This window comes from Triplophysa dalaica, chromosome 3 (assembly GCF_015846415.1).
Source record: "Triplophysa dalaica isolate WHDGS20190420 chromosome 3, ASM1584641v1, whole genome shotgun sequence".
Taxonomy (NCBI): Eukaryota; Metazoa; Chordata; class Actinopteri; order Cypriniformes; family Nemacheilidae; genus Triplophysa; species Triplophysa dalaica.
Genome location: NC_079544.1, coordinates 13,579,840 through 13,593,633, shown reverse-complemented (window position 1 = coordinate 13,593,633; position 13,794 = coordinate 13,579,840). Strand labels below are relative to the sequence as shown.

The window sequence follows — 13,794 nt, the reverse complement described above, 5'->3', positions numbered from 1 at the left end:
TTGTTTAATGATATATAAACGTACCTGTCAGCATTTGAGACCCACGATCGCCGTGATCTACTGGCCGGTTCGCGGTCACGGGTCTCAAATGCTGACAATGTTACAAGCGTTTCCATGATAAATAAATAAACGGGAGACTCCCGGTCAAAACACCAGTCTTGTATGGAAATGACCCAGAAACCAAATTAATATCAAAACACTTTAAAACAGCCTCCATTATTCGCAAACGGTGGATAAACCCTGAAAAATGATATATGAGCCCGCCAAATCACAGAGATGCTGATTCGCATGGGACTAACATTATCACAGGACCTAGGTGTTCGTCAAAATATGGTAGGTAATTTGTGCAGGAATGTTTACTTTACAAATTACAGACATGGCCGATTCGCACGGGATTAAGATCACAGACAATCTCTGCAATTATTACAAATGACCAGAGGTCCCAAGGTAATACTAATCACATGTGAATAGGGCATCATATGTCTGTGTTTTGTTGGCAATGGGTCCGCACTTGCTTAAGTTCCGCTTTAGTTAGTGAAGTGATAAATGTGATCAAACTAAAGACATGAATATGAATAAACTGTCTGAGTTATGGCCACTTTAACAAATTCATCCAACACAAAACACAGGAGATACAAACAGTTTAAAGACATTTAAAAAATTTATATCCAACTTCCCTACTTTTGAAAAGAAAAAAAAAATGCCTATGTAGAAACCCCTTTTGTTTTATTCCCTTATAAAAGCAATAAAATGTCCGTCAAAGATTTGCTGATTACTCTTTTGAGAATGTTTTTGAACATTTTTACATATATTAAGCTTTGTTTCTCAGCCCTTGTTTTCAGGTTTATGAAACAGTATTAACACCTTCAGAATCTAAGAATATAAAAAATAAAAACAGCTTGCTACATTTTACTGCAAGAATTCAGGCTTCCGTTGTTGGATGCAGCGTAATAAGCATCATAAACAAAACACTTTACACAATTGCCCCCACTTTGGGATTTCACATTTTCCATTCTTGACTAATATTTTTCCATAACCCTGTGAAGTCCTCCAAACCTCAAACAGCATTTCCCTCATTATGTGTGAAAAATGTTCTTCAAGTGCTGACATTTCTAAAGCAGGAATAGCTCTCAACCATTGTAATGGGCCACCAGAGACACCACAGGTTTGGCATTATCCGCTGATGGAGAGACCTTCTCCTCCTCCACTGGACTTGCCTGGTTTGGGGCCACCGTGTGTCCCACTGAGGCAACGAAGAAAGTAAAGTCATTGTCCATGTGCCGCCCAGGCCGGAAAATTTTTGTTGCCTTTGAAGTACTTTTGAGACTGGAACCTCGCTGGGGTTTGTCACATTTCACAAGGGCTCTGAAACACCTGTAGAACTAACATGGAAACAGCCAGACAAACACACAAGAAGTGGCATTAGATAGAGTAAGAGCAGTGCATTCAACTCATGCACTTAGTTTAGCATAAATTAGCATGAAAATAATGTATAATATGAAAAGTATATTGTACAATTTCACTTTCTCGCAATGCTCTGATTTCGTATGACCTTGCAAATGAAAACAGCCGTATTCATTTCAGTACCTGCATTTCACAAAAGCTTCACATCTCTTATGAGTCATTTTCTCTTAGCAAAAAGAATAAGCCCATTAACCACGGCTGGACACACACAACAATTATAGCTCATTTTGACAGTGTGATTAGAAAAGGTCATATCTCGTCCACATGACCCCATTTCCAGCACTGCCATTTGGAAAGAGACTGCTGTCCTTTATACATTCATCAGTAGCATTTAGGAATGGTATCCAATTTTCTCTTAATGAAATTTTACTTTGAAACCGAACAATTATTCAATTTGCAATCAAATAATTGCTGATAATGTACACTGGCTCAATAATTTCCAAAGCTGTAATTAATGTCAATTTTATCAATTCCATTCAGATGGGAGAAAAATGGACATTGTTCAAGGTAACAAAGGTTACACATGCAAAGAAACTCTGAAATGTCCTAGAAATAATCAAAGTCAGGTCAAAGCTCGTTGAGAAAAACAGAAGCAGACCGGTTTAACTTTTAATGGTGCTGTATTGATTACTCAATCTGTCTTTGTAACAAAAATAGATATATGTGATTCTTGAAGACTGTAGATATCAAAATATACATATAAATATTTAATAAAGAAACAATATCTCAAAGATCACATCAATGCTTCATATGTCGTCTTGAATGCCGAAGGACAGCGTGAAAGATAAAAGAAAGGAAATTAAGAATATCACAAACTAATATATTTTGTTGGATATTAGGTTGTGGTACAGGTGTGAAAAGTCAATATTTCATGACATTTACAGTAAGATTTATTACAATGACGTTTGAGAACAAACGCATTTAAAAATTGAAGGTTCTACAAATAAAGACCTCACTTTCATTTCCACAGGAAAAAATGTATCTCAGTTTGATGTCACTTCCCTTAAGAAAACGTAGTGAACTTAGTATACGCTGTCTGCATTATGTATACTTATAGTCAACTACATTTCCTCAAGAAATGGAATGATGAAATGTCCAATGATATATTAACAAAGCAAACTCTGGAAAGTTCTAGATATTGACAATCCATCAGCAAGTAGAGCCTTCAAACAAAGAAGAACCAACCCAAATCACGTTAGAAAAACTATCCCACTGTTGTGCGCCACTCTGTTGTTGTCTTTCGACAGAGAACATAATAACAGGAGGTCTGTTGGTGAGTTCAATCATTCATTTTTAAAGAGAAACTGAACCTCACTGAAATTTCATAAGAATTCTGGTTTTGTCACTCATCATTGCAGGGTTTTTTTGCATCCTGGATTTAAAAAGCCAGATTTTTGACTGTTTTCACTTTTAACCCTTGACTAATGAGGCAAATCTCAATCCAACCACAAAATTATTAATTGTTTAATTTATTCATTCACTATATGAATGAAGGCTACAGAAGGTTGCCGGTTCGATCCTCAGGGCCGGCAGGTAACGATTGAGGTGCCCTTGAGCAAGGCACCTTACCCCTACTTGCTCCCCGGGCGCTGCAGTGATAGCTGCCCACTGTTTCGGGTGTACGTGTGTTCACCACTTGCTGTGCGTGTGTTCACTACTCACTGGATGGGTTAAAAGCAGAGGTCACATTTCGTGTATGGGTCACCATACCTGACAAATAGTTCACTTTCACTTTTACTATATTTGGCAAGTGTGTTTAGTTGACATTCCTCACTCTCCACTTCTGAAATGATAGCTGTTCCCCTGTTTCCGTCCATTCAAGCTATTACAAAAAATGATATCACGCTGTAATAGAAACAGGAGTTTAACCTCAGAATTTATCTAGGTAATGACTTTTGTCTCTGGAGCTCAGCTTTGTCACCAAATCTTCAATTTGTAATGTATTATAAGCTTCATTAAACAGAGGAAATCACCCCTTTCCTGCAACAGCTGCCATCCGGCAATTAATATGACACTGATGCTGCTTAATTTGGTTTGATAAAATCTCAGATGTTACAAATTATTCCCCAACTGTGGGAAAGAGTTATTAAATATCGATGGCTCCAGGAACACTAGTGCCAAGAACATTTTGCTCTCTGACACATAAATGGATTGTAAATTTTTTGGAACACAGTTTATCTACAACAGACCTTAAAATCGGTATTACTTAAAACCTCACTATGGTACAGGTCTGGGAAGGTTACTTTTAAAATGTATTCACTACAGATAACAAAATACATGCTTTAAAAAGTGATTTGTAATGTATTTCGTTAGATTACAAAAATTCTGTAACTAAGTAGGCTACTTTAGAATACTGATAAGGTTCGTAACACAAAGGGATCACCAAACAGAGGACTTTGATTTTTATTTTTTTTCAGAATTGCGAGATTTAAACTCGCAGTTGCAAGTTATGAAATCAGAATTGCATGAAAACTCATAATTGCTAGATCTCGCAATTTTGACATTTGTATAGTAAGTTTATTTCATGCAATTCTTAATTTATAACTTTAACTATAAGATTTTTTTTTCTCAAGCACGCAATTCTGAGAAAAAGTCATTGTTTTTTTATCTCTCATTGGACTGACAGATGCAATTGTGAGTGTATATCTCTCACAATTCTGAGAAAATAAATCAGATTTGTGAGTTATAAACTCGCAATTGTAAGAAAAAGTCAGAACTGTTAGATAAAAAGTCGCAATTACCTAAACAAATTACTTAAACAAGGATCTAGCAAAACATGAAAACAGTCGTTGATAATTCAGGTAACCACAGATATTAAAGATGCAAGGATATGTCAATTTTTTGTGTCAATTTGTATAAATTGGCTCAAATTGTGTCATGGAGTATATGAATAATAGCTTATTCCGAACAGTACTAAATAAAATTAATATGCAATTTCTATGAACCCACATCCCTCTTATTTTGTAAAGAATATTATAATTTTGCATATTCTGCGAGGGGCATGAAAATGAGCAGAACTTTAGAATTTTGTATTTTAAATACATAACTAAGTCACATGTATTTCGTAACTCCCCAGCCCTGCTATGGAATTACATCCATATTTATAAATTCTCGTTTTCTTTGTCTAGCAGTTTCTGGTCGTGGACAGTCTAAAGATTACAGAGAATCAATAGTGAAAATCTGCTGTTTCAGACCACCAGCACAAGCCACAGTTTCAAACACTATAGGGGAAGACATAGAGCCAGACTTACCGGAGATGTCCTGTTCCCACATTCTGTTGATGATTGTTGATGGACAAAAAAAATGTTACTTGTATCTGTACAGCATTTTTAGTCTTCAACTCGCCTCAACTCACAGTTTCCATGGTTACGGGCTGGGAGGAATTGAAGACTGAAAATGACATACAGGAGAATCTTTCTTCATCGACTGGAGTGTGTTGAATATCCTGAAACATCGCTCACTTTCACACAGATCAGCTATTTGAAATTGCATGGCACTGAACACTCTGCATGTCTATACCTCTATACCAACAACTATCGTAGTCCTTTATCTTTAAATAACATGACCAAAAGTACTGTATGTAGACAAGCCTTTCAAATGTACAGGTTTGTCTATTAAAGAACCACTGAAGTCCATTGAAATTTGCAGCTTTGTTTACTGCATTGAAGCAATTTCCACGGAACGAGAAAATTGGGGCAGGACATATTGAGTGGCTGCTCTTTCACAAAAGCCAATATCAGGGGCGTACACTTAGAGAAGCTTAAAGTGTGTCACACAACAGAATAGTGTGTTATTAACCGCCAAGCCAAATTTGAATGGAGAAAAAAACTCTTATTATAAAAGCGGCGGCGGGCTGCGGTATTTAGCGCACTCTTCAGTCCCCAGCTCTCACTAAATCCTTGGTGATTCAAATGTGATGTCACCACGCAACCGTATTTTTTGGCAGGTATCTAAAGGTATTTTAGATGGTTAGAGTTAGGGTTTGGTTTAGGGTCAAGGTTTCGTAAGAATTGAAACACCAAGAATTTAGTCAAAGCCAACAAGCCACACCCATGGATCTGAGTCGAAACACCAAGCCCTTCAGTCCACAGTGGCAGAGTGTCACGCCCCCGTATCAGCGCTCCCTCATCGCTTCACTCCTTCACTTTCACCACTCCGTTTCCCAGAATCCCTTGCACTTCCCGCCATCGATTACCCTGCACCTGCACTCATTTGTTTGGACTTAAGTTTCCCCTTATCCTTTTCCCCTCGGTTGAGTATTTGTTAACCTCTTGTCGGTACCTGTCATCTGAGGAATACTTACCTGTGTCTGGAATTACCTGTTTTTTGAGACTAGATTGGATTACCAGAATTCTTTTTTTAAAGATTTTTTTTGGCGTTTTTGTCATTGTTGAACACAAAAGATATTTTGAAGAATGTAGGAAAGCAAAATGTTCTGTGGCACTATTGATTCTTCCAAATAACTTTCTCTGTGTAAATCAGAACATATACAGATTTGAAAAAAAACGAGGGAGAGTAAATGATGACACAATTTTATATTATCCTAATAGAAGCACATTAACACTGACAACCGTATTCTGGTGCTGTGTGATTGTGGAAGAACGTGTGAACCTGAGAAATAGCTACTATAGGTTAGTCTTTTCATAAAAAGATTTTAAGTTTGGGCCTTTAAGTTTGAAATCTATAACAGCAAACTGCTCAAGGAGATCCTTCAGACAGCAGATGAAAGCTGTGCCACTGAATGCAGGACAGAAGATATGATACTATATCACATCTGACAAGGGTGACTGAACTCTTTTTGAAAGGTCTCAATGACAGGCATGATTTTACATGTTGCACCAGTTTCTTTGTTGTCTTGCTTCATCTCTATGCAGTGATCATGACATGACGTTTCTTCACTCTTTTAGAGTTTGTTCGGTTTTAAACTAAGTAACTCACAGCAGAGCTCTAGTAACAGGCCTAGTGAGAGGTCAGCTTGTCGCCCTGTGTTCTGGGATTGCTTTCTACACAAAGGATACATGTAATAGGTTAGATTTTCAGGTTGTGGGACAAAGAACATAAAAACAAAGAGGTAATTAATCAAGCAGGATGAATGCTGTTTTCATCTCAGTCACTGAAATATTATAAAGAAGTGAGAGTGGAACGCTGAATCGAGACCTACACATGATTAATTAACTTCCGCAGAACAAATGTATCGTGAAAGTGTAGAAACGTAAGTTTACGGGACAACAATATCTGTGTTTTCCAAGGCATCTACATTTCAACCAGCATGAAAGTATGTGTTTGATGTCATGATGATTCATGAGGGACAATAAAAAACAGGATTCAGTGTGATGAAACCTCAAAATGACAGGACACAAGACATTATATTAAAATGTGAGATTGAAAGGGGAGAGAGCAGAATGGTGTTAGACAGTTTTCTGAAAGTGTGTGTTGTTCATGTACATGTAAATCTGCTGTCATGATGTTTCTAATGTCTTCTTTATGGTGTGCTGGGTGGTTGCTGACTTCGTGATAATCATGAAAAAACAGTTATTTATATATTGAAGTTATTGTTAAAAGACTGGATCTTTAACTCATTCGCCACCAGCCTCTTTAAAATAAAAGTTCCAGCCTATGCCAGTGTTTTTTAACATTTTCACCCAACTTTAATGGCTCACAGTAAATTTTCTGTAAAGAATATATGGACAAACAATATGTCAAATGAAAGAACAGAGTCTCAGCTTACAAACGAATAAACCATATTCTTCTATGTTCGTTTTTCTTTACTCCATAGATGTGGGTAGGTTTCTACAAAAATGCATCATTTTGATTAAACAGCTGAGATAATTAACGTTTTGTCAAAGATTCCGCCCAGATTACATTCAGAACAATCATTAAAAACCGCTAAAACATTCTGTACTTTTTCCCAAAGGTGTGTAATAGCGTCACCTGCTGTAAAACAGTACTAACACTAAGTAAAACACTGTTTTACGCCGTAAAAACTCGTCTTTGGCGGGGAAGCGTTTTTTTAAAATGACGAGATAACTCGTCAATGGCGGTGAAAGAGTTAAAAAGCTTTTTCACTCTTTTCAGCTCTTTTTTTAATCTGTGAAATCAGACTGGAGTTTAATTGTCAAATTTGATCATCTTCTACAAGAATACTAACATTACCATAAAGGGATACTCCCCTCCAAAATGGAAATTCTGTCATCATTTGCTCACCCTCAAGTTGTTCCAAACCTGTATAAATGTCATTGTTCTCTTCAAAACAAAATATTTGTAAAAATGTTAGCAACTGACATTTCTGGGACATCATTGACAACCATGGTAGGAAAAAATAAACATTTTTTTATATTTGGAAGAATTTAGAAAAACAAACCGTTCTAGACACCGTTGACTACCCTTTTATTTTTTCATACTATTGTAGTCAATGAGGTCCCAGAAATGTATCCCTAAACTATCCAGAATGTATAGGAGCAATGTGTAGCTGCAAGTTGTACAATTTGGGTCAAATAAAGCACTAGACAGGACAAATGACAAGCTCAGGCTCTCCATCCATCAAACCACAGTCGGCTGCCTTGGGAGAAACATACAGTATTTGGGATTTAGAGTAAACAATCAATCGATCAATCAAAACTTTATTAAGGACACGCACGGTCCAGAGATACACACAAACCTACATACACTTTATCACGAATTTGGATATAAACTACAACGTCAATTCTTCCACAACCTAGAAAAGGTCCTTACTGAACTAAGTACTGGGTTTGTCTGCACATACATCTGTACATAAGATTACACAACACAGCAGAGCAGGTTGGCACATCAACACTAACATATGGCTTTGCACTGTTCCATCGTGGCACTCTGAACAGCAGCCTCATGCCGTCATTATATGCCACATTAAGTTTTTGAATACTGCTCTTTCAATATCGGCACCACAAATGGGCCGTGCACATAGTGGTACAATATGCCTTAAATAATGTTGTCTTCACAGTACCTGAACACAGGTCTCGCTGATGTGTTTTTTATGCTGAAGCTGAGAGCGTTTATGACCTTTGCCTGGGCTTTAATCTTATTCCATCAGGAACTGCTTTGCTACATTGAGACAAAACTATAGTACACTTTACAAGAGGTTAAAAAAATCTTTCCCTCACAAAACAATATCTCAGGAACAATGTAGTCAACATTGAGTACTGCAGCTGACACATAACTTTGCTTAAAGTGCCTGCTTAAATAGCATATCTCAAACCACATGTGGAGAAGACGGCCCGCCACCTTCTTCATCTGTGCCACACCGCACAGCTGACACTTTGACTGATGGTGCAAGAAGCACAATGAATTGGATTGTTTCACATGAGAGTATGCCAGTAAACTAACCGCATCTCACACCTTAAGCTTTTGTCAAGCAGACAGTGTAGACGGATTGGACCACAACATTCCTGGAACCAGCTTTCCTCCGTCAGACTGAACAGCTTTAAAATTTAGAGATCAGTAAGTTTCAAGCATGTCCCATTTTAATCTGCGAGCTAAAGGCTGCAGATTTCCGCCAATTTTCCTTCATTGTCTGTACTGAAAATACAGAAGATTTGATGTAGGACAGGGTATTATTTATGAACCTAAAATGAATATCCATCAACCAATGTTACTTCCCTCTTCATGCTCACCTGTTTGTTCATGAAAATGTAGATGACAGGGTTGATGACGGTGCTGAATTTCGCTAGGATCGAGGGAACAATGCTAGCTTCCACAGTCACCAGTCCTGGACCTCCAAAAGTGGCCAGCAGAGCCATGATCCCGTAGGGTAACCAGCAGAGCAGATAGAAGATCACCATGGTGATCACCATGAGAAGAACCCGTTGCTCTCGCTTGCGGCTCATAGGCGTGTTCACACTGCTGACCTTTAAGCAGAAGATAAAAGATTATCAGAACAATTGCCAATTTAGAAAATCTGCGAAAGAACCTAACGGTTAAAATAGTATAGCACGTTATTACTATAAAATAAGTATCTAATCTGCATACAGGATTTTAAATTCATGCTGCCTGATTCATCCCTTAATTCTATATTTAGGGATTTGTCTTCCATTAAAACAATTTCCGAATCCAAAACAGCTAGCTTGTGACACAACGAGAAAAGGTTTGGCATCTTTTTGTTTATGTACAGTAGCGGCCAAAAGTGATGTTTGATATGCTAACAGTATATCAGTGAATATTTTACTATAGGGTTTTATTCTTATAAATTCACAAAAAAACTCGCTAGTGTAGTGATTACTTGTTTGACAGTTTAAATCCAAATTCTGAGTATGGGTTACCACACCTGCCGTTACTTCACCTTACCTTAAAATGTTTTTGTTGATACACATAATAAGCTCTGTGCATGTGTTATTCTTTTGCTAAACCTTGTTAAATTCTAGTCAAATCTATAGCTTCAATTTACACTTCGAGCACAACAATGCAACATGCATCACTTACTAGCCTTCAGATTATTCCAAACCTGTATCGATTTCTTTGTTCTGCAAAACACCAAGTAAGATATCTGTATAAGTAGGGGAGCAGATTTCTTCCCCCATTGACTCCCATAGTATTTTTTTTATACTATGGCAGTCAATGGGGGAAGAGATCCGTTTGGTTACTGACTTCACAATAATTTTAATCAGAGCAAAGAAGTTTGTACAGGATTGGAACGATTTTAGGGTGAGTATATTTAATGATAGTTAACGACAGTCATGGTCAAGCTGTTTGAAAACAGATACAAATAAGAATCTCTCGTTGCTTGATTGGTGCTGACATGGTTCTATTGCTCTCACTGGATTGCCCCAGGAAGATCAATGAAGAAGCAATTTATCAAGAGCAAATCGGGATCCTCCCATGAAATTGCTTAACCACTACAAAAGGGATGCTGATGGTTCAAGGATTTATAAAATATTGCATGAATCAAATATGGTAATAAGGTTTCCAGCAATATCACTTTGTTTAAATTCATTAAAAGTCATCCCTCTGCTACAATGTGTCGGCTATATCACTTCTAACTTCTAATTAAAAACTTCTCAAAGTTTACACATTAATCTCCCCCCTTGATATTTCTTTAGAAACTCGTAACTAGAGCAACATAGTTAATGTCCAAATTTTGATAACAACATTTTGATCTCTACAATAGGCTAAGGTGAAATTGCACTCCACGTATTTACAGTGCATCCGGAAAGTATTTACAGTGCTTCACTTTTTCCACATTTTGTCATGTTACAGCCTTATTCCAAAATAGATTAAATTCTTCCCAGATCACTCAGTTTGGCCGGGCAACCAGCTCTAGGACGAGTCCTGGTGGTTCCAAACTTCTTCCATGCACAGATGATGGAGGACCCTGTGCTTATTGGGATGGTGCCCTGTGCCACCAATGCTGCAGAATGTTTTCTGGACCCTTTCCCAGATCTGTGCCTTGATACAATCCTGTCTCGGCGGTCTACAGACAATTCCTTGGACTTCATGGTGTGGTTTGTGCTCAGACATACACTGTTAACTGTGGGACCTTATATAGACAGGTGTGTGCCTCTACAAATCATGTCCAATTAACAGAATTTACCACAGGTGGACTCAAATCAAGTTGTAGAAGCATCTCAAGGAAGATCATTGGAAACAGGATGCACCTCAATTTTGAGTATCATGCAAAAGGCTGTGAATACTTATGCACATGTGCTTTTTGCGTTTTTTATTTTTAATACATTTGCAAAGATTTCAAACAAACTTATTTCACATTGTCTTTATGGGGTATTGTTTGTAGAATTTTGAGGAAAATAATGAATTTAATCCATTCTTAATCTAACATAACGAAATGTGGAAAACGTTAAGCTCTGTGAATACTTTCCGGATGCACTGCATGACATCAACAGAATAGCCATAAAAATAAATTCGTTTTTTTAGGTAAAATTATAAATTTAACTTTGTCAATTTAACTATGTTAAATAGTTAATTTAACTATGTCAACCAACACTAACATTCTGAATTGTCATTCAAATTGAGCCATCAAACACCAAAAGGGGTTTCCCACTGACGTGAGGATGGTTTCACATGTTTGTTGGATCAGTGTGAGAAAGCCTTTTCTCGCATATTTACATTGATACAGGTGAAACAAAAATACATTTAGAAACAAGAAGTTTCAATTGCACAAAAGATTTGAAAAAACTTCCTAGTGAAGAATCATTACAGTAATATTTTACACAACCGAGAAAAGAAAAAAAACTTCTGAGCTTCAACGCATTGTGTCTAAGATCACTGCATTATTCCCTCGAACAGTCCGTCCATTCTCTGCCGTATCCTATCTTAAGCAGCTTCTGTTTCAGATTCTGTCACAGATTTGATGAAGTCTATTAAACTGACTGATGGGCAAATCCAAGCAGTGTCCTAAGGAGACTACTGTCTTCACAATTCAAAATTGTATTTCTGTCAGTTGGCTAAGGTGGATGTATAGTACATATTTACTCAATGACAATTAATATATTTTTATCACATTCCATTTTGAATCTCAGATGTTTATTAATGCAAAAACTCAACTCAGCAGGTGTGAAATTAGAAACAACAAATGTCTTCAAAGTATTTATTATATTGTATACAGCAAAATATTCACAAAATGGGTTTAATATATTGAGCACATGCTTCTTTAAAAAAACATTTATGACATGTACAGGCAAGCAGCCGTTTGTCATTTTACAAGTCGTGGCTGTTTGTCTCACTTTTATTTATTCTGTTAAAAAGTAACTGTTAATCAATAAACTATTGGATACAGTAGATCAAACAAGAGTGCTTTGCTGGGCTTGTTCTACTTTCACATTAACCTAGAACAAAGAAAACGTCTGAAATGCATAATTTGCCTTCCAGTGTATACAAAATGTGCTGGGACTTTGGGCTGAAAATTAACCTCTTGACGGGTCCACAAGTGAAGAAGTGCAGCAGCACACAAACATGCCAAATATAAACAATGTAAAGGATTTTTATTGTGTACATAAATATAAAAATCCACCTTGTCATGTAGATGATCTGCTCGCGCACTTTAACCTCAGATGCATTTCCTCTCTGGAGAAGTGTGCATGGCGCGAGCGCAACTGCCATTAAGGGAATTACACCCTGATTGGTTTATTAGACGTTATGCCCAAAAAAAACCCACTACTCATTAAGAGAATCGGGACAACCCATATAGACCATGCGCCTGGGGGCGCCGACCATTTCCCGTCGTTAAACTAGCAAAAGTGGATCCGGACTTGCTCTGAGTGCACTGCGCTTTAGATCATGTGCTTAGATCGTGAAAAAAAGGCCCTAAGATTTCAAAAGTTCACGTCACCACACCATCTAACAACCCTCCCCTCTCCATTGTCATTCTACACAAAGAATAAACATTTACATTAAACTATTGTTGCAGATTACCTCCCTGACCCTCCAATCACAGTCCTACATGCACACTCTCAAAGACAGGTTTTCATTAAAAGAAGGGATGTGGCTTCTCACTTTGCTGGCTGTGTGGGATAAGATGCACCTAGAGTCATATCTGATCACCTTTCCTGTGAAGTCAATGAAAGCCTGGACAGCCCAGGGTCTCAAGGCCCTTTTACTTTCTTTATTTCCTCAAGATTTATAAGAATACAAAAACCCTTTTGTTTTGTCTTTCCCTTATGGGCATAGTCCATTGACATTTTGCACTATTTAAATTGTGGTTGGAAAACAAAGTGGAAGCCGCATTTCCCCGCTGATTCTACTTACTGTATTTTTATCCCCAACACACAAAACAACCTTGGTGTTATCGGCCACCGCTGGCAGTCAACATACTGTTGGGTCAGTAACTTACAATCTTGTACTGTCAGGCTACAAATTAGAATGTTACTTAGAGAGTTGGAGGGTATGTAATAAATAAAACAGAAAGGAAACATTTTGAAATACTGTAATGGTCACCCATTTCCATGCCGTTACAATTAATGGAGGCTCAAGCTTTTAAGCTTCAAAATGGACCATAAAACTATCATTGTAGTAGTGCACATGACATGACATCTAAATTAGTAACAGAATTGTATAATAATTAGTCTAAAATTTAAGTTATCCTTATCAGTTTTAAAGCAACAACACTGAGATGATTCATTTCCCCTTTTCCAGTTTTTAAAAAAAATCAGAACTGATAATCCTATTATTATTTATGTATGAAAGCATAATTAAATTACTTGTGTTTTACTGAACAAAAACACAAGAAACAGGTCTGTTTTAAATTTTGCGAACAATGTATTGTAATTCTTTCAGTGGGAGCAGAGAGAATCATGAGCTCTGTGACACAAGCCAGATCCATATTCACTCTCATTTAAATTTCATATC

The 13,794-nt window shown here is 37.2% G+C and overlaps 1 protein-coding gene across 1 annotated transcript in view; it reads right to left on the bottom strand.

Moving 5' to 3' along the window:
• Positions 1–768: 768 nt before the first annotated feature.
• The window catches only part of tmtopsa (teleost multiple tissue opsin a), a 37,348-nt gene continuing 24,322 nt past the window's right edge, over positions 769–13,794 (bottom strand). Inside the window, exons 3-4 of the mRNA XM_056743736.1 lie at positions 9,114–9,347; positions 769–1,382 (exon numbers count right to left, since the gene is read on the bottom strand). Of these exons, the coding sequence (XP_056599714.1) occupies positions 1,131–1,382; positions 9,114–9,347 (486 nt within the window). The 3' untranslated portion in view covers positions 769–1,130. The remainder of the gene's footprint in view (positions 1,383–9,113; positions 9,348–13,794) is intronic.